The following is a 19,985-nucleotide window of genomic DNA, read 5'->3' as shown; positions in this document are numbered from 1 at the left end:
AGTGATCTGCCCAGAATCACAGGATGTTGAGCTGACATGTCTCTCGAAGTTGGTTCCCCAAATTCAAAAATCGGCAGCTCTGGCCATTACGCCATCTCCCCTTGCTAGTGTGCTAGCATAAACATGCATTATGTTTATGCACACATCACTTATCTGAACCTCTGAACCAACCAAAGACCTGTTTGCCGTCAAGGACTAGTAGCAGTGAAGCCTGGCATGTGGCAGTAGCATGGGCGGTAAAGGTGGGTAGCCGTGACGTGATGCAGTACTAACCAACTGTCTTCGATCCTTGCTCGCCAGGAGGGGTTTCCAAGCCCGAAACGCGACATTCTGCAGTTAATCCCATTCCCTCTGACCAGCACAGTATTTCAAAACTGCTCAAACTCCCAAAACACTACTATCTAATTTAGTACATAGCTTCCCATTATAGTCCTTGCAAGTTACTTCCGCTTTGGTGTGCTGAAGGACCCATGACGCTTCTAGAACGGCAACAGGTTGAGGTGCACATTTCTGGCGCTCAAGACAATCAGAAGTTGAATGAATGAACAGCAGCACCTAAAAGACAAAGCCAGGACAGAATGACCAACCTACTGCACAAGGCTCAAGAAATGGACATTTTTAGGTCTCGCGCCTAGTGGTGCAGTGGGCAACATTGTCCGTGCAGCGCGAGACTTTTCGTAGGGGGTTTGAAAATGACCCTAGGAATCGCTCGTGCTCGTGCTTTTCCTCTTGGGCCACGCTATTGGTCTTTGCGTGCGTATTTTTATAAAAGACAGCACGCAATTGGCCAAAGGCGGGTGCATTGCTCTACCCATGGCCTATTGGTGTCTATTACGCACGACGGCCGTCATGTGGTTTCAATGATCGTGCCCAGACACAGACGCGATAATTGAAACCACATGGTTCGCTGTGGCACGTGCGCGCACACCACTCGCGGGCTTGTACTTTTTTGGATCCATTTCACCGGGAAGCAACTAAATGAAAGAAGGAAAGAGGTGGGCTGCTCGAGCGCACCACTCTAAAAATGTCCGCGTCTGCGCTCCCCAAGGAGCGATAGGGGAGTTGAACACAAAGTTAATAACGGTAAAAATGTACTTTAGATAAAATATGTCTGTAATAGTTTCCCCAAAATAATACAGGTATAAAATGTGTTGTAAGAGTGTATTTTTTTCAATAAAACGTTTTTTTCTTTCAAATCGATGTTAGTACCAGAAAATAATTCAAGCCTTTTAGATGTACAAACAAAACAAGTATAGCTCAAGGTGTAACTAAGAAATTATTTTTGTTGCGATGAAAAAAACCGTCAATAGAGGGCACTTCGGCCGAGGTGTCCTTTGGCACCAGCCGAGTTACTTATAACTTTATGCAGCGACTGCCTTCGAAGACTGGGGTTCTTCCACCACCAGCGCACTCTCCTTGCCCCCTCCCTTTGAGTGTACACGGTGACGCTAAAGCAGGATGCTTCCCACTTTCATCTGAACTCTCCCCGACTTCTCGGTGTCAGGGCACATCTCTTCTCGTGTATGGGCTCTGTTCGCCCCCAACCCCCTTCTGGCTGCCCGGGTCTTACCAGGCACTTCAGGAGGGAGAGTGGAGGAGGTCACAAGAAAACGACATGGACAGGATGATGATCAAGGTAAGAGGCTTGGGAGGCACAGTCTAATGGGCACTCTAACCCTGCGAGAGGGAAATGTGTTCGTGGGAAGGCAGGGGTGAGCACAAACTGGGGTTTTGCTTGTCAGCGATGTTCCCACTTTTTAAGGATTTGGGGGGGGAGGGGGTTAGGCGATGGGAATACTGTGGATGTGCGAGTGATAAGTATACATTGGCTTCGGCAGGTTGAGAGAGGTAGTCAAAGGTAGTTCTACGGTTCTGGGTGGCGCCTTCTCATAGTGGGGTTCGTGGTGACATTAGAAGTTAACAGTTGTGGATGCATTATTGTTGGGGTGGCATTCGTGGACACATTGGCGTGGATTGCAATGGTGGACTACTGCAAATGTGTCGCGCTTGGGCCAGGGCTGGCAGAAGAAGCTGGTGGCCAATCTTATGGTTTGGTTAGGAGGCTGTGGTAAGCGGTTGGGCACGTTAAGATCGAGACGGGTGGCAGTGGTTGGGATGAGCTACCCTACCTGGCACGCAATGTGAGGCGGCAGTTTCGTAGTGAGTTGGAGAGGGACAATGGTAGGACACCTGGCAGTTTGAGGTAGAGCACGCGATCTGCAGGAAACAGACTGGGTTTTGCAGTTCATTCTTTATTTTCAGCAGTGATGTCTTTATTCTATCTGTCGGCTGCATTTAATGACAGAACGTGCAGACTGTTGTCGAGTGAGTGAGAGCTCTGTAAATGTGCCATGAGAAGTTGGAAAGATGTTCACAGAACCTAGAATTTTTTTAAGTGATGGTGCTATTTCGGTTGCACTAAGACCGATAGTCTGTGTGTGTGTGTATAAATAGCTTATGTCTTTATGCGTGTTGTGCAGAGGTTCCATCTACTGTGCGCCAGCTACCACAGCTTTGGCACCAGTCACCGAGTAGTATATGTTTGTGCCTGTTTAACGTTGTATTTTCTGTTTTGCGTATGCTTGCTTAAACAAGCATATGCAATGCAATAGGCCTCGCATTACTAAACGTTTGAGTTATTGGTGTTGCATTATTATTTGCAAGGCCAATAGCTCAAACTTTCAGTAATGCAAGACCTATTGCATTGCAAATGCTTGTTCAGTTCTGTTGCAGCTTTGTGCGTTTCAGTATTCAAATCCTCCTTTCCAAAATCCTTTTTTCAATTAAAGAGAAACTGTTTTAGCGTTTGTAAGCTGCTCATATTGGCGGCAGCTTCCATCTCGCCACCACCCCCATCATTTAGGGGTGTTATACAGAATGGGGATTTGGGGGGCAGTTTACCAGAGGGAAGTCTGCCCCCCAGGTGTCTTTGGGGATGTGGAGCAGTTGGGCTACTGCTCGGGGTTTGGGCTATGTTTGAGCTACGGATGTAGCCCAAGGGGTATAAAGCCGGGCATATTATGGTGCCAGCCACCATTTTAGTGGCAACACAGTGGCTGGCACAAAGCGAAATTTCCCCACCCTCCCGTTCCTTGTGTAGTGTGCTCGGGGGGGGGGCGGGAGAGGGGGAGTGGTCAGGTCTTAAGAATGTGCTTCATTCGAACAGATGTGCAAGGACTTGGTAGTGTCTGTTAGGGTTGTCGCATGGAACAAGTGGGGCGGTTGGCAGAGAAGTTGCCATAGGTTAACGAAGTTTATTCTTGTTTACAGTGCCAACTCAGGTTCAAAGGGAACAGCTAGATTAGTTCACGCCTGGAGGTCACAGGAAGTTCAAGTTTATGTAGGAGAGACACTTGAGTAGGGGTTAATAGTTGTAGAAAATGGTGGGGGGGAGTTAAGGCACAGTTACAGTTTAACAGATCTAGAGCGGACACAATGTTACTGTACCTAGTTCATGTGGGGGAGGGAGAATTTTAAGGGAGGTGTAGATGAAGATAGGAGAGTTAACTGTATAGGGAGCTTTTAGTTTTGTGAGGCAAAGGCCTAGGTTGTGTTGTAATGTGCACCTGTTTCAATAAAGCGGCCTTTTTCACACAAACCTGGTCTCAGTGGTCCGTGCTGCTCCCCTCTTCCCCAATACTGATAGGTGGTGTGCATGCCTTTCCCGCATGAGCATCCCGCATCATTTCAGAACTTTCTCACAAGGGAACAATCTTGAGACGGCATGAGGAGAGTGCCTGTCCCCACAATGGCTACACATACAGGTTCCTTTATGTGACACCATGGACTCCAGCCATCTTTCGCCACAACGGGTTACCGGTCCCCTATTTGCAACCATTATCTGTGGACATGTGCTCAGGGCGTATTGTAGTTTTCGATTTCCAGAATTGTTCAACTACAATTAAATTCACAGACACTCAAGCACCAAAGAGCGGCTCAAGCTCCAGGCACTTTGTCTCTCAGGTGCCGTCCTCAGGTTACTTTCCTTGCCAGACCAGGAAGATGGTGTTAAGGGATATCTAAGGTAGCAGAGATCAAGCCGCACCAGGGACTACAGGCAGACACTCTTTTATGCTCAGAGGTGTAACTGATGCATGCTCTTCTTCAGTGTGCAGCATACTCTGGAATCAGTTGGGTAGTCTTGCGGGATGGAAAGGATTGTAACTTGATTGGATAGCAACTGCTAACTTTTTAAAATAATGGTAGTTAAATGATGAATTAGAAGTGGGCTTTTATCGTTCGCTTTGAGTAGCAGGTGGATTTTTCCAGTTTTGATTGCATCTGGAAAGGTGCATGTTTAATGGATGCATTGATCAGATTGGGATGTTTCTGCTTCTCTTGGGAGGGTTGAATAATGATGGATAGGATCTTATCTCCATACATGGTGATTCTGATGGTAGTAAGGTTATTCACAAGGGGTGTATGGGCAGGTGGTTTTAAGAAGATCCACCTCGGTATATTGCACAGAGTGATGGAAGGAGTGGTACTGGTTTGTTTTGTGCTATTGAGGAGGGGTTAGACCTCGCCTTCTTTTAGTGAAAGATTGATAGTATTACAATTCCCAGTTGCAGACATTGTGGGTGTCTGAGATCAAACGGAGGCAATGCTTGATGGCTTTCAAGGTGGCCTTGGTGACAGATGCAGCATAAAACTAAAATTGTTATAGGTGGCTTTGGGGGTGAGTTTTTGATGTGAGGTTTGGGGAGATTTTCTGCTCAAATTTGGGGTTTGAGGAGTTTTGATGTTGGCGGTCAGTACGTTTTTGGGCACACCAGAATTCAGATAGCTTTGGATTCATAGGGCACACCTTGGGGGCCGGAGAGTGGTAGTGGGCATGGAGTGTGGATATTGGCTTTCTGGACAGGTTTAACTAAACGCAGGAGGGAGTTGATATTTGTTTTGGAGTACGACTGAAGGAGTTTTTTTCATAAGAATTTTCAAATAATTACAAGCCAACATATTTAAGTTCAACTGCTATTTACAATTAACTGGTGAAAGAACTGGTTTTCTTTTCGCACTCATCTTAATTCCATGTATTGAATGACCAAATGTTTGATCATTGGAAAACCCATCCAAGAGCCGAGAGATCAGGGTTGGCGAGCACCGACTATTCGAACACGGTTCCCTAGGTGTCCAAGTGCCCTTCATTTGTGAATGCCTACAAATGGAATCGCGAAAGAGGGTTTGTCCAATCACATCAGGGTACTGGGTGGGTCAAGTTTTCATACAAGCCCTACCCATTTCACATCCACAGGCACTCTTGACTCTATTCATACAAGTGAGGAAACTTTTGCAATATAAAACTCAAGCCAAATCCTCCAAGACTTATTTTTCCCAATAAATGCATAAAAGTGGTTCTTTCAATCCTTTGTCAGAACTGATAGCCAAGAGGAACTCATTTTCCACAGATGGACTAGAATGTTCTAGGAGATGAAGAATCACACCAATAACCTGGTCTGCTGCAAGGCACACACATCACAAGCCTACAATCATGCATACGGCAAAGGAACAAACAGCAAGACACAGAATAGACTTTACAGTTTATTGGAAGACCTTGCAGAGGAAAGTTCAAGTCCAGTGTGTTTCTTGACTAGTTTGGCTACTGCGACCAGGAAGAAAAGGCCAGCAACACAGCCCACAGCAAGCACACATGGAACAAGAAGTCGATTCATGCCTGAAAGAAAAGTAAAAACAAAATGTCTTAGATGAGGCATCATTTAATTCCTCCACTCCCCACAATCACCCATGTCAAGGGACAAAAATCACAGATTTGCTAACAAGTCAGATGTCAGACTCCCATGCCCAGTTAAATAATGGGTAATAATATAACCCTTCTAACCACCATGTGTGCCGTCATACCAGAGTCAGGCTTCTTTGCTTGTGACATCGTCTCTGCATGCTTGATTGGTCCAATGCTAACAATTCTCGTGTACAGGTTTAGGTCCTCGTCACTGGATCGTCTGCGTCTATAGGCGGTCCAGTCAGCCCCGTTCCAGCAATTCTAGATGGGCATACAAATAAGGATGAATGGGGTTTGCGAGGAGAGGGAAACACAACAACTGGATTAGAATACATTGAAGAAATGTAACATTATTCCTGGTTCTTAGAGAGGAATTTGGAATACTGGAATATGGAAACGTTAATATACCTTCCTCCGCACCCCTCCCACGGTCCCATCAAAATACAATGTGGAATTTTCGTACCTACAGACAAAGGCCTATTTTTTAGGGGACCCTCTCAAGGTCCTGAGGGGGCTGCATGAGCAGTGTGTGGGGGGGGGGAATAATTGATAGATTAGGGAAAGCCTTGCATCCTACCCCTTTATATGGTGGCCCAAGGTGCCCACCTCCAATACTCCATACATCTGTGCTGGGTATAAAGACACCATTGTCTGCCCGCTTTACAAGAAACAAGGTCTCCACGCACAAGTTAAGTTTTTAATGCCTGGCACTGCGCACATTTCTTAAGTATGCCCATGTTAGGGAGGTGGTCGCCGTGCTTAATTCATAAAAGGTTAGTGTCCAAGGCCCTACTCAGGAGGCCATTTCAGCTTGCACCACCCCTTGCCCTCGCCAGCGCTGCCAATGAAAGTACCAACACAACTAACCAACAAGTGTGATAATTCTGACTATTCCACGTCATCCAGAGCTTCAAGAATGGTGCAGGCAGAAGACCCTTTTCTTTTTTCAATGTATATTAAATTGTTAAACATCATTGTTGAGTTCATCTCAAAATTAGGCAGACAGCGCCACCATGTGGTGGACGGTCATAAGCAGCGGGGGTCGAGGATTAAGTGCCAGTGCAGAGCACCGGGAATCACCAGCTCAAATTAAGCACATCATGTTCTGCATGGCTAAATCAGCTTAATAGGAATTACAGCCCTAAAAAACACTTGTAAGGGTATAAATGTGGGCACAGCATTAAAGTGAAACGAAAGACCGCACTGCCGGTCAGTAATCTAGCCAGTAAACCACAGACTGCCTTATTTTGGAGATCAGCTGTGGCCATCTTTACTTCTAGCATGTCTAGGTTTTAATAATTCCTGCTACATTGAACCCAAGCTGCCAGGTTTTTTTTTAATATTACACTGATGTTCGTGATGCCCGAACAGATGTCTTAATCTTGTGCTTTCTCCATACATTCTCGAGAACTGATGGTTGAAAAGGGATGCATGCCTCTGTCAGACAGAGTTCTTTTCCTATCCATAGACTATCAATGAGTTGGGTGAAAGTCAGGTCTGGCAGATGGGAAATTTAATTGGGTTACAATTTTTCTATAATTTCTATTGGCTCACGATCCCAATATTACCGCAGTATTCGACATTCAGCCATCCGCGTGAATTGCTTTCGCAGAAACGAGTTAGCCGACTGCGCATGCCCAGACGTTGCTGACTGAAGCCGAACCATCTCCATGCCGTTGGAAAACAGACCTATAAATTCCAGAACCCGTATGTTTTTTTAATTACCCATTAAAACACTCTGTACGCAAAAAGGGATGCTGACCAGGCAAGAGCCTCCTGCGGTCGGTTTCAGTTCTCGTTCAGCCGCTCATGTGTGCAGAGGATCGGAAGATTTATGTAATGGTTTTACATTTTTATTGCACTTGTGGTCACAACAGTTCTGCTTTTATGCAGTTCCGATTTGTTGAACTAAATTTTGTGGTTTCTGTGGAGTTTGGGGAAAATCTTCCAGACAGCTACAGTCTTGAAATAAACGGTGTGTTAACTAATTGTGGGCTGTTCATGTTCAAGGCTACGTTCACAAGGCCATCAGCACAGGCATATACATACATGGCATAATGCTTGCTGAAAACATTTACCGGATAATGTGGCGGCTGTGTTTTTTTTGCTAATCTCAATCTGGCATGGGCAGAGGACGGGTGATCAGTTTGTTTTCTCTTAAATACTAAATTCCAGCAAAATTACACTAAAAGAAACACTGGCATTTGGTGCTGACAATCTAAATAGGACATGGGCAGAGGACGGGTGATCAGTTTGCTTTCGCTTAAATACTCAATTCCAGCAAAATCACGCAGAAAGAAATACTGGCATTCGGTGCTGACATTTGGCACAAAATGCTTTCTCATGCAGACTTTGGATGCAAGAATGCATTTTGCGCTAAAAAAAAGTTACACAAAAAAGGCTCTGCAAAGAGCCGTTCACAGACACTGTTCACATTGTTCTTGCGTGCTCGTGGTCAATTGTTATTTCAAACTGCATAATTACATGGGAAAATATTTACTACAAATGCACAATGTGGCATAATAGCGCAATTTCTGGCATTTTAGGTAGCAAGAGATAATGACTGATGTGACAAATTTCACCCACGCCTACTATAATAAGACCCACTGATCCCCCTCCCCCCCCGATAGGAATAGTTATACAGTGCCCAGTCTGGAAGAATGACAGGTGCATTTAGGTAGGTTTATGCAATTTTATATTTGGAATGATTACCTATTTAAATTACTTGTAGTGGGGGTATTCGCTCATGTTCTTTATTATATTCTCCCTGGTTTGGAATCTCCTCCAGAACTAGTGTTCTCAGGGTCCCTCTTCCGTTTTTCTGCCATGTTTATTTATTTATTTATTTATACTTTATTTCGGCCAGTTTGGCCATAAAAGTCACATACATACATACATAAAAAAGCAAACATTAATATAACAGTAGCTATTACAATTCATTCTTTGGAAGCAATCACGCAGTATATTTCATTTCAAAAGAAGGTTTCTAAAAAGTATGTTTAAGAAATTTTGCAAATATAAGGGTTATGTAAACATATACACTTTTCCAACTCAAAGATAATGACCTTGTTTTTTACGAATTATGTAAGCAGAATATAGAAATTTACTTATACTAAATACAATAAACTGGGTTGAATTACTTTTCATGATCCTAAAAGCTGTTGAACAGGACCTAGTCCCCAGAAGGTTACACATTGGTTTCAGCCATTTTTTTCTAGGTTTCATGTATGCATTACAAACAAAAAACATGTGAACCTCATTCTCAGAACAGTCATTGGGGCACATAGGGCAACACTGCGTTTTCACAGTTGAGGCTCCCAGTCTTTTTTGTGCCCATCTGTCAATATTGTAATTTAGCATAAGTATCCCATATCTAAACTTTAGGTAAAGGGTTTTTGCAATGGGTGGCTCTATCTCGTCCAGGAATATTTCGAAACAAAACTGATCCTTAAATGATAAGAAAGCCTGGACTGCGGAACCAACACTACTTCCATCTACTAGTTCTCTACTCATGTGGGTCCAGAAAGCTCGCTTAACTACTAGTTTGGAAAAAGTAGGCATTTTATCTGGAGTCTCCCACATTGAATATAGGCCCAAGAGTGTAAGCCATTTTTTAATATGCACTAGCCAATGGATGGAGTTAAAAGAATCAAGAGACATCAATTCTTGTAGACCATTTCTATAATCTATCAGCTCAGGGGTAGTCCAAAGCCTAACCCAGAATAGTAATGGCCTTAAGATAACTAGATGGTCTGTTCTCCTAAAGTTTAGGTCAAGTTGGAGTGGTAAAAGGGGTGTACTATTGGGAACCCTTACAGAAGCCCGCATGAATTTATTATCCAAAATTTGGAAGCTATTCTTTGACCATGGGCCCCATATCTCTGCTCCATATAGCACAGCAGATTGTATTTTAAATTTAAAAAGCTCTAAAACCGGGGTTACACTTTTGCTTGTGCTAGAATTCATTTTGCATAAAATCGGTTTGACATTTTGGGCATATGTTATCTTACTTTTCTCAATTTGGGGTTTCCAGCTTTGCTTGGAGTCGAGTACAACACCCAAATAGGAAAAGTTGTCCACAGTATCTAGTTTTTGGCTACTCAGGGTCAAAAACCCTCTATCTGGTATACTGGGATTTAATGACATGCATTTAGTTTTATTTGCATTAATTTCCAAGCCCTTTGTCTGGCAATAGCAGCTGAAGGAGTTAAGGAGTGCCTGGAGGCCCTTTTTTGTTTGCGATATGAGAATAGTATCGTCTGCAAAGAGCAGCGCAGGCACCCTTACTCCATTGAGCTGCGGCGAGTCATTAACACAAGCATTTAAATGGTCTGGGACATCATTAATGAACAGAGAGAACAGGGTAGGGGCCAGGACACATCCCTGGCGAACCCCACGTTCAATGGGAATGTTACGTGTCAACTCGCCATTTGGGCCCCACCTGATGTTTGCAAAATTATCAGCATGCAGCTCAACTATTTGGGCTAGGAGGCATCCTGGTAGACCTATCTCTTGTAGGGTTTTCCAAAGTAGACTGCGTGGGACTAGGTCGAATGCAGCCCTCAGGTCAACGAAGGCTACATACAAGTGACCTTTTTTCAACTGCACATATTTCCAAATCAAACAGCAAAATCGAAAAATTTGGTCTGTTGTGCTTATCTTACTCCTGAAACCAGCTTGGAATTTGGAGATAATGTTCGAGACATCAAGCCAGTCGTTGATCCTGTATAACAGGTGTTTGGCGTATAATTTTTGGAGCGTGTCCATCGGACTAATTGGTCTGTAGTTAGAGGGTACCAGTCTATCCCCCTTTTTAAAAATTAGCACAACCTCCGCTGCCCGCCAACTGTCTGGAAAGTTGCAATTTGAAGATAAAACATTGAACAGACGGTTCACATAGGGGGCCCAGACGTCGACTTCATGTTTGTAAAGATCCCCCGGTATTTTATCCGGACCAGGGGCTTTAGAGTTTTTGAGTTCATTAATCGCCCTTACTGTCTCTTCCAATGTGAAGTTAAGAGGTTCGATGGGAGGAGGGGACCTTAAGCTCCATTGATTGTCACTGTCGTATTGTTTGTACAAATTTGAAAAGTGAGTTACCCAGGTCATCTCATCCAGGAATACATCTTTCACAGCTCTCCCAGCATGACCCCCATTAGCCACTAGCCTCCAGAAGCCAACATTGTCATTAGTTTTTGCACCGGTTAGCATTTCGGCCCAAATTGATTCCTCCCAAAGTTTTTTGGACACTTCTAATGTGCGTTTATATTCCACCCTTGCAAGTTTTACATCTTCTTTTGACTTGTTTTTAATGGCAAACAATAAGTTTGATTTTGCAGTTCTACACGAGTGGTCATACCATAACTTTCCGTGGTTGGCCACTCTTGAGTTTTGCTGCTTCTTTCTCGGCATTTTAGATAGATGCGTTTTTAATTCGGAAAAGAAGACTTTGTGTAGATCGACAAAATGTTCAAAATGATCAGGTAGGAAGGCATAGTCAGCTATATGTGCAAATGTTTGGTCAAAAAGAGAATACACCAGCGCTAAGGCATTACCATCCGCCAAAACACGTGGCCATCTTACTGCACGTCTGTTGTTGTTTATATGGACGTCCTCACATATGCTGACCTGGGATTCAGTTGCAGTTAAAGTGGTGTCACTAACCATGTTCATGTTGATGTAAAGTTCCACAGGGTAGTGATCACTTTCCCCCCTGCTTACTACTACTTTCAAATCAATCAAAAAATGCCAGATGCTAAGAGAAACAAGTATGAAGTCTAAATTGCTTTTAGCTTTAGAAAAGGTTGGTTGTTTTTGCAGGTCCGATGGGAGTCGGCCATTGCCTGCTCTAAGGCCATGGTCAGCAGTAAGTCTTAGTAGTTGGCTGGCCAATGTTGAATATTTAACAGGTTTAATGGTTTCAAGCTGGGGGATGTTGTACGCTATGTCCTCTTCTTCGAACACATCACAGATTCCCAAGACAGGTTCAAAGTTACAATTTAAGTCCCCTCCCAAGATGACCGGGGTTTCTCCAATTACATTTTTCAATAGTATATCCAGGGCTTCTAGTGTTGCTGACACCTTGGAGTGACTGGTCGGTCTATTATAGACATTGACAATGTAACATTCCTTTCCACGTGGTGGAGTGACCCTTAGGATTAAAATATCCGGAGAACCTGTATCAACAACATCCACCCGCATGACCAGTGTAATTTTTAGCCAAATTAATAGGCCCCCTGATGGTCTTCCTCTATCAGACTGAGCTGCCTTGATACCGTAGGTTTTATATCCTACCCGGTAGGGAACTTCTAAAGCCCAAGTTTCTTGTAGTAGGCAAATGTCACACGTGTCAATATAATTTGCCCACTCGGGGTCTTTTAAGTTCTTACAGACTCCTGCGATGTTCCATGAAAGAATAAGTAGACAAGGAGCAGTGCACTGATTGTCAGGGGGAGAATTGACTGCACGCTGGTTAGGTATGCCACCTACCTGCACATTTATTATATTTTTCTCTGCAGCCTTTGCATTTCCTCTAACTGCAGAAACTAATCTCCCATCACAACCACACTCAGTTTTACATATATTTCCAGCTTTGTAAAACAATTCCATTTTCTGGGAATCTGGGATAATCCTATGCGTCATATTCCTATTAGACCGGTCATCATCGTGCAATTGTAGAACATCTTTAGGTATGGGATTGCCTTTGCCCAATGTACAGAAGGTGTCATATAATTCATAGATACAGTCAGGCATAATGGCAAGTCAATCCACAGCATCTAGACAACTAAATCTATTAAAGGTGGGAATGCCAGACCACATATTATAATCACCGTGTCTGGCCAAGTTTGGAGCACCAGTCCACATATTATAGACACCATGTCTAGCCATATTTGGAGCACTGCCATAGTACTGGTTGACAGGGTTCCACTTAGGGCCGTGATGAATAGGTCTGGGTGGAGGATAGAAGAATGATAAGGGTCTAGCTTCAATAGGTGGATTCACCCCGCACGATTTCCAATTGCAGATTTGCTCAGCACTCAGGGGTTCTTCAAAGGATATGACAATACAGTCACCCGTGATTGATTTGGCAGTTGGCCCTACCCAAGGAACTCTCCTAACCATAAGGATCTTGCTTTTCGTCTGGTTAGGAATGGGTTTATATTTATTTAGCCAAAAAATCACTTTATTTTTTAGCGATTGAAAATTTTCTTCGTATTGACTATCCAATTCTGGCACCCCTGTGAGAACAGCTACAAATGGGCTAGCGTCTGGTGGCAAATCTATGTACCCTCCTCTAAAATTATTGTGGGTGTAGCTAGTCTGGTGGTTTGACTTATAGGTGATATTTGAAGAGGATTTGTCAGGCAAAGATTGAATGCCTGCGGAAGTAGTGTAAGGGTAAACAAGAGAATTAGATTGAGGTTTGATTGGGGCTAATGCACTCTGATTAATAGAGTGAGAAGAAGAAGAAATTGACGGTTGGGGAGTGTTTGTATGAACCTGATTTTTCTGCATGGATTTGCTAGTGGTATTTACAACTGAGGAAGTTGAGGGGGTTGGATTCGATTGAATTTTAGAGCTAGATAATTGGTTAGTATATGAATTACTTACTATCCCCACCTTTTTTTGCTGCACATCCAAAGTGCTAATATGTGAATTCGTTAATGAACCCGGGGCAGGGACTGGAGCTTGCTGGGTGACTGTAGGCGCTTCAGAATGGTTGAGACTTATGCTTGAAAGAGTGATTACACTTTTCTCAACTTCAAGAAGCTGGTTCTCAATACCAGTTAACCTAACTTCTAATGGTTTGAGTAGTCTCTTAAGCGTCTCCCACACTAATTTTAAAAATTCTTCCCTTCCACCATCTTGCTCTGCCATAACACAGGATACTCTTTGTCCCTCACTAACTAGATGATCAGACATAGCAATAGAGATTTGCTCATCTATGCTGTTATTAGTATTTTCTGCAGTTACTAGCGCTACATCATGTACAGAGATCTCAGGTGTTACAGTGAGCATGTTTGTTATACCCCCCTTAATGTTATGGCTCAGTGCTATTTTTGCTTTTTTTCTAGCGAATGCGGTTAGATGTTTGCGCTTTCGTTTGTGCTTAGTTGGTATCTTAACGGGGGGTTTATTTTTAGTAGACTCTGTCTCAACTGGCAGCCGACAGGTAGGTGATGGGCATATGTTAGATATCGTCTCTACTGGTGTCTTACAGGACGCCCCATCTGGAAGGACCTCAACATTCTCCTTTAAAACAGTCAACTCTGGTAGACTTCCTGGCTCAGCCCTAGCCGAAGGCCCATGGAATTCGTGATTAATAGGAGGAATTGGTTCCTCTACTGTCGAGTGCACCTCGGCTAGGACTATAATTGGTTTTGGGCCAGAAATGCGTTCAGGAGTTTTAGAGGTAGCAATGCTGCCTAGGGAGGATTTTTTCCTGAGCGCAAATTCAGTTGAGAGCCTCCTAGCACATTCAAGTTCGATTGATACTTTGTGCTGGAGTTTAGTTATTTCATTATCAATGGAGAGGCTGGTCCTGGTGATAAAGTCATCTAAGGTGCCTGTAGCTTTTTTGGAGGTCTTGGTTGCCTTGCTCCGAGTTTCTCGTGGGGACATTGTGGGAGAAGGATATTTCAATAAATATTAAAAAAAAAAAAAAAAACAAGAGAAATGGCCCGGTCCGGTCTTCAAACGGTCTCTAACGGCCTACAACGGCCCTGTCTTTGCCCAGTCTTAGCCCGGGCTGCGTCCTGCGCTGCGGGAGTGTGTTGTGATTTTGAAGCCTCAGGAGTGCGGGGGGCGGGCCAGCAGGGAGAGCGGACCGGAAGCGCTCCGTCGGTCTAGCGGGGACTTCTGGGAATTGAAGTCCCCGCACGCTCGCAGCCCCGCTGCAGCCACACGCCCGATTCCGCTTTCTCCTTACCGCTTCAGTTGTCTTCCCAGCAGCAGGTGTGATTCCCTACTCGATGCAGGCGATGGGGCACCCGCGGAGCGGGTGCGCCGAGAGGTGGAGTTCGCGCCTGGTTGGAAAACGGGTAAGCCGCTAAAACACGCTGGCAATGCTGTATTCCTCTGTTCGCTTTGGTGCAGTTTAAAAAGTGCCATGTTTATGCAATATGGGCATTAATACAAGTCACGTGCCTACACAGCACGTTTACAAGTGCTGTAAATGATGGTCTAGTGTTCTTGCATCTCAGGAGTAGGGATGGGTGGCAAACTATGCTCTGTCGGCAGAGTTTTGAATCTCCATGCTCCGCTTGGAGCATGGAGTTTGGCTTGGAGCATGGAGTTTGGCACAAAAAAAAAAAAAAAATCAGTCCGTAGAGTGGAGTTTGCCGGCTCGCTCCCAATCAAATGCTGGCATGGTGTATGCACGGTGAATGTATGTGGTCAGGAGGGAGGGATGGGTGTGGAGTGTGGAGTGTGGCGGCAAGTGGGCATTGCAAGGCCGCACTAAGCCTCACCTCTCTACGTTCGGATTGACCACAGTCTCCCTTCAGGAAGAGGGCAGCGGTGGGCTAGGAGGACCTCCGGATGTTAGGGGGCCCAGGCCACAGTGGAGGGATGGAGGGAGGGATAGACAACCAGGAGGAGGGAGAGGTCCAGTGTAAATCACAGCTCCCACTGCCCGAAACTGAGACCATTGGCAAGGGTGGCAGAGACGGCCGGGAACAGAGGGAGTGAGACGGAGGCTTGATCCACACTGGGCAACGGCAGATATCTGGCAGCGAGGCTTTAACCCTCCATTCATTCAGTGAGCAGACGAGAGTGCAGGCCAGAGCCCAAGGAGAGAAGGGCACTGCTCCCCGTGCCGCAAGGAGAGCCCAAGCAAGGTAAGTGCACATGCACTGCTTGGGTCACTGCCTTCTGCTAATCACTGCTGCCCCACCAGTTCTCCTGCTCCTATAGCTCCCTGCCTGCTGCTAATCTGTTTCTGACCCCCCCCCCCAACTGCCCCTAAATCTGTGTACCCCTCCCCACTCGGACCTCTACTGGCACCCCACCCACCTACCTACCTACCTTCACCCATCCCACACTGTCCACTCTCCTCCTCTGGCATTGCACCCACAGGCACCTAACAGTTCTACCCTCTCTTTCTTCCATCAATTAATGTGCATCCCTAATAACTTCACCACCAACACTTGCATCGACCCCCATCCTTACCCCCGAGCACGCCACTTCTCCTTGCAGTACACTTCTTTCACAAGATTACTTCATCCCTCTTCACTGCTCAGTCTACACTTATCTCGATCCCCTGTTTGACAGCCCATCCCCTCCCTCTCGGACAGTCTAATCCGGACTGTCTCATTCCTCCCATTTTCACTGCTGCCTCCATGCCTGTCTGCTCAGCACCTTCCGCCCTGGCCATTGTCCCTCTCTCGGACTCTATTTCTACACATCGCACCCTCTTTCTGCTGGTTCTGCTACTAGGAAGCCACAAACAGAGCCATGCTGAAGGCCCTGCAGTCCCGCTCTAAACTTCATTAATGCTGAATACTGGGAAGCGTTATAAAAGGGGGAGTTTTACCCAATAAAGTCACTGGGACCTGGGTGCTGTATGATACATAAACGAGGAGTCCCAGTGGGATGTATCAAACTCGCCACTCCCTTTATTTGCAGGAAGAACTTTTCTTGAAACAAAGAAATTCTTCATACCTATCTCACCTCATTTTCACAGAACCACTCGCCCCATGGGTCCCCTTTCTTGTCCTGATGAAGACCCCATTTTAAGGTTGACGTATACCTACCTGTATGTCTAGGGGTCGAAACGTCGACGGCTACAACTGCACACCAGCCGACGCAACCAACATTGCAATTATTAAACATTAGCGTTAGCATGGTGTATTCAAAACTGTAGAGCATTAGCTGCTCCATTTGTGAATACTGGCTCAGTGGTTTGAAGCCAGGTTGAAGTTTTGCTCATGCATTCTTATGTGTTGATACTACTGTTTGCACTATGACCGATTCTGCACATCCCTCTCTCCTCACATTTACACCCCACGCCACCCTTCTTTCCCTGGGGCACTTTTCTAAAAATTGAGTTGCCAAAATAATGTATACAGCATGAATAACACATTGTGATTAAATAACTGTGTTGAATGAATTTATTGGTTTTCTTGTTAGTTTTTTTGTAATATTTATTGTGTACTTTTGACACATCCCACTGGGACCCCTCGTTTATGCAGAATACTGGGAAGCAGCAGCTTCCGGTCATTAACGGAACAGTGGTACCTGCTGCTGAAGACCATGGGCAGCCTACAGACCCATACTGACGTCATATTGCGAAGTCAGCGTTTTAATTAGTCTTTGTAGAAACGCTTTACTATTTAGCCAGCGTGTAAATGTTACCACAACAGAACACCTGGTGCTTTCTAGCTGCCGCTCATTTTGTTATTCTGTCGACAACAACGAGTTGTACAACTATTTATATTTTATTTTGTAGGCCCAGTTGCCCACAATAATTACCCATAACTAGGGCTGACAAGTAGCCTCGCTACGTTCTTTGCTCATGGAGGATAGTACCAGTGAGTTAGTTACTCTTACACTCCACCCGCTTGCAGAACTCTGCGGCATTTGACAGTTTTTGGGGTGCCGCTCGCCATAGAGGTTGTTGTTGGAACAGACTTGCCAGCGCTGTTAAAGCCCTATTTTGCCAGAGCTGCAGGAGCAGCCTTCATTTGTTAAATCATCCTGAGACCCTGAGCGAGGCCGCAGAGGAGGCGAGAGGCGCGGCCCCGGGACTGCGAGGGACAGCGTCAGTAACACCAGCTGTTCCCTCTTCCCGCGTGAGCCGCGCCCCCTCCCAGTGCCCCGCCCCCTACAAGGCGTTGAAAACCTCTCGCGGCCCCCGCTCCGCGGGAGCCGCTCGCCATAGAGGTTGTTGGAACAGACTTGCCAGCGCTGTTAAAGCCCTATTTTGCCAGAGCTGCAGGAGCAGCCTTCATTTGTTAAATCAGCCTGAGACCCTGAGCGAGGCCGCAGAGGAGGCGAGAGGCGCGGCCCCGGGACTGCGAGGGACAGCGTCAGTAACACCAGCTGTTCCCTCTTCCCGCGTGAGCCGCGCCCCCTCCCAGTGCCCCGCCCCCTACAAGGCGTTGAAAACCTCTCGCGGCCCCCGCTCCGCGGGTGCCGCTCGCCATAGAGGTTGTTGTTGGAACAGACTTGCCAGCGCTGTTAAAGCCCTATTTTGCCAGAGCTGCAGGAGCAGCCTTCATTTGTTAAATCAGCCTGAGACCCTGAGCGAGGCCGCAGAGGAGGCGAGAGGCGCGGCCCCGGGACTGCGAGGGACAGCGTCAGTAACACCAGCTGTTCCCTCTTCCCGCGTGAGCCGCGCCCCCTCCCAGTGCCCCGCCCCCTACAAGGCGTTGAAAACCTCTCGCGGCCCCCGCTCCGCGGGAGCCGCTCGCCATAGAGGTTGTTGTTGGAACAGACTTGCCAGCGCTGTTAAAGCCCTATTTTGCCAGAGCTGCAGGAGCAGCCTTCATTTGTTAAATCAGCCTGAGACCCTGAGCGAGGCCGCAGAGGAGGCGAGAGGCGCGGCCCCGGGACTGCGAGGGACAGCGTCAGTAACACCAGCTGTTCCCTCTTCCCGCGTGAGCCGCGCCCCCTCCCAGTGCCCCGCCCTTTTCCTACACCTAATTTACATAAACTGGGGCCATAACGCGCATCGCGGGACGCGCGCGGGCCCTCTGTGGCCCTCTAGGGGCCGGGTCGGGCCACCCCCCTAAGTACACCCTACGGAAGCCATAAGTCAATCCTACGCTATATTCAGAGGAAAGTGGCTGCAAACACTGTTTAAAGATGACTAAAACCTGCAAAACCCCGATGGCCACACGATCAACCAGCAGATCAAAAACTGTGAGTACACCTTTGCCCACTATTACTGCTATAGATATAATGCTCCAAAAAACGATTAATGTTGTGGCGGATGCTATCCAGAATACTGAGAGGAGGCTATCTTTGACGCCTAACTTATGTTTCCCAGACTTGTCCTCACATACCAGTACAGAAGACCCAAATATGGAGGACACAGCCTCATCACAGGAGTCCCTTTTAATGCAATCATTTTCAGAACTACCAAGATCACACATTAAGGAAAAACCTTCTAATTCATCTTCCATCGATCTAGTAGCGAACACCCTGGACAACAGCCTTATGATTTTAACTAGTAGTGCAAATAACATCCAGCAAGAAAAGGATTTCGCTTCCGCACTGGAAGTTCACACCATGGACACTGCCCCATTAGCTACTGCTATAACTGAAACCCAACCATCTAAACAAAGTAACCCTTCAAATTCCAAGAGAAAAAAGCCCAGATTCTTACTTCCTAAAAGGAAAGTTCATCACATATCAGGCAAACCCAAGCGATCGCTCAAAGACATGTGGCAGAAGAATAGATTAGAGAAATTTCCTGTTATAATCCGGGATGGACCCATATCAATTTCCCCACTAGTCTACGATGCATGTGGGAATATTAATCCCAAAACTGGTATCTCTCTAGTCAATGAGGAAACAGGGCATATTGAGAAGCAGAGTAGTGCAATCTTGCCAACAATGAGAGAGATTGAAGCCTTAATTAAAACAACTCTACAACCCATCAGCCACCAGATTGATAACATAGAAAGGGCGCTGAGTAAATTTGAGAGGGCACAAAATGATATATCCTCTAGTATCCTCAGATTGCTCAAAACAACTAACACGCCTACCACCTTTGTTCCATCTTCATCAACCCTTAATGTGAAAAATTCAAAAACATTGAAAAAAGTAGATAACACTTTAAAGAATACAGGAAAGCCAAACAATCCTCAACTTCAGAGCCTACCCTTAACTGTTCAAACACCAAATTCACAATTAGCTTCCACTACCACTGTGAACATAACCACACCTATGCTTAACACACCTAACACTCAAACAGATGAGGACGATAGCGAGTGGGCGGCAGAGAGTCATCTGCCTAGTACCAACGTAGGCACACCCGAGGATAAAAGTCGTACGGCCCCTCCCAAAGGTAACACTCAACTCAAAGATACAGGGACACAGCCCCCTAGACCTATTACAACACGTCCACTAACACATATTAACTTGCCACCACAGTCCAACCTTTATACAATAGTGATGATTGGGGTGCCAAAAATTGCTGTTAACAGGGAAGAAACACGAGAGGAACTGAGCAACAAAGTAACGCAATGGCTTACTATACATAGGCCCCTCCCGCCAAACATAATAGGTACCATCCAAC

General features: G+C 45.7%; 1 protein-coding gene across 1 annotated transcript in view; it reads right to left on the bottom strand.

The window, feature by feature from the left end:
- Nucleotides 1-5,534: 5,534 nt before the first annotated feature.
- The window catches only part of LOC144798657 (uromodulin-like), a 141,327-nt gene continuing 126,876 nt past the window's right edge, over nt 5,535-19,985 (bottom strand). Inside the window, exons 8-9 of the mRNA XM_078669641.1 lie at nt 5,860-6,001; nt 5,535-5,674 (exon numbers count right to left, since the gene is read on the bottom strand). Coding sequence (XP_078525767.1) covers nt 5,535-5,674; nt 5,860-6,001 — 282 coding nt within the window. The remainder of the gene's footprint in view (nt 5,675-5,859; nt 6,002-19,985) is intronic.

The sequence above is a fragment of the Lissotriton helveticus genome, chromosome 12, assembly GCF_964261635.1.
Source record: "Lissotriton helveticus chromosome 12, aLisHel1.1, whole genome shotgun sequence".
Lineage (NCBI taxonomy): Eukaryota > Metazoa > Chordata > Amphibia > Caudata > Salamandridae > Lissotriton > Lissotriton helveticus.
The sequence above is the reverse complement of the archived record's forward strand: the minus strand, read 5'-3'. Positions and strand labels throughout refer to the sequence as shown.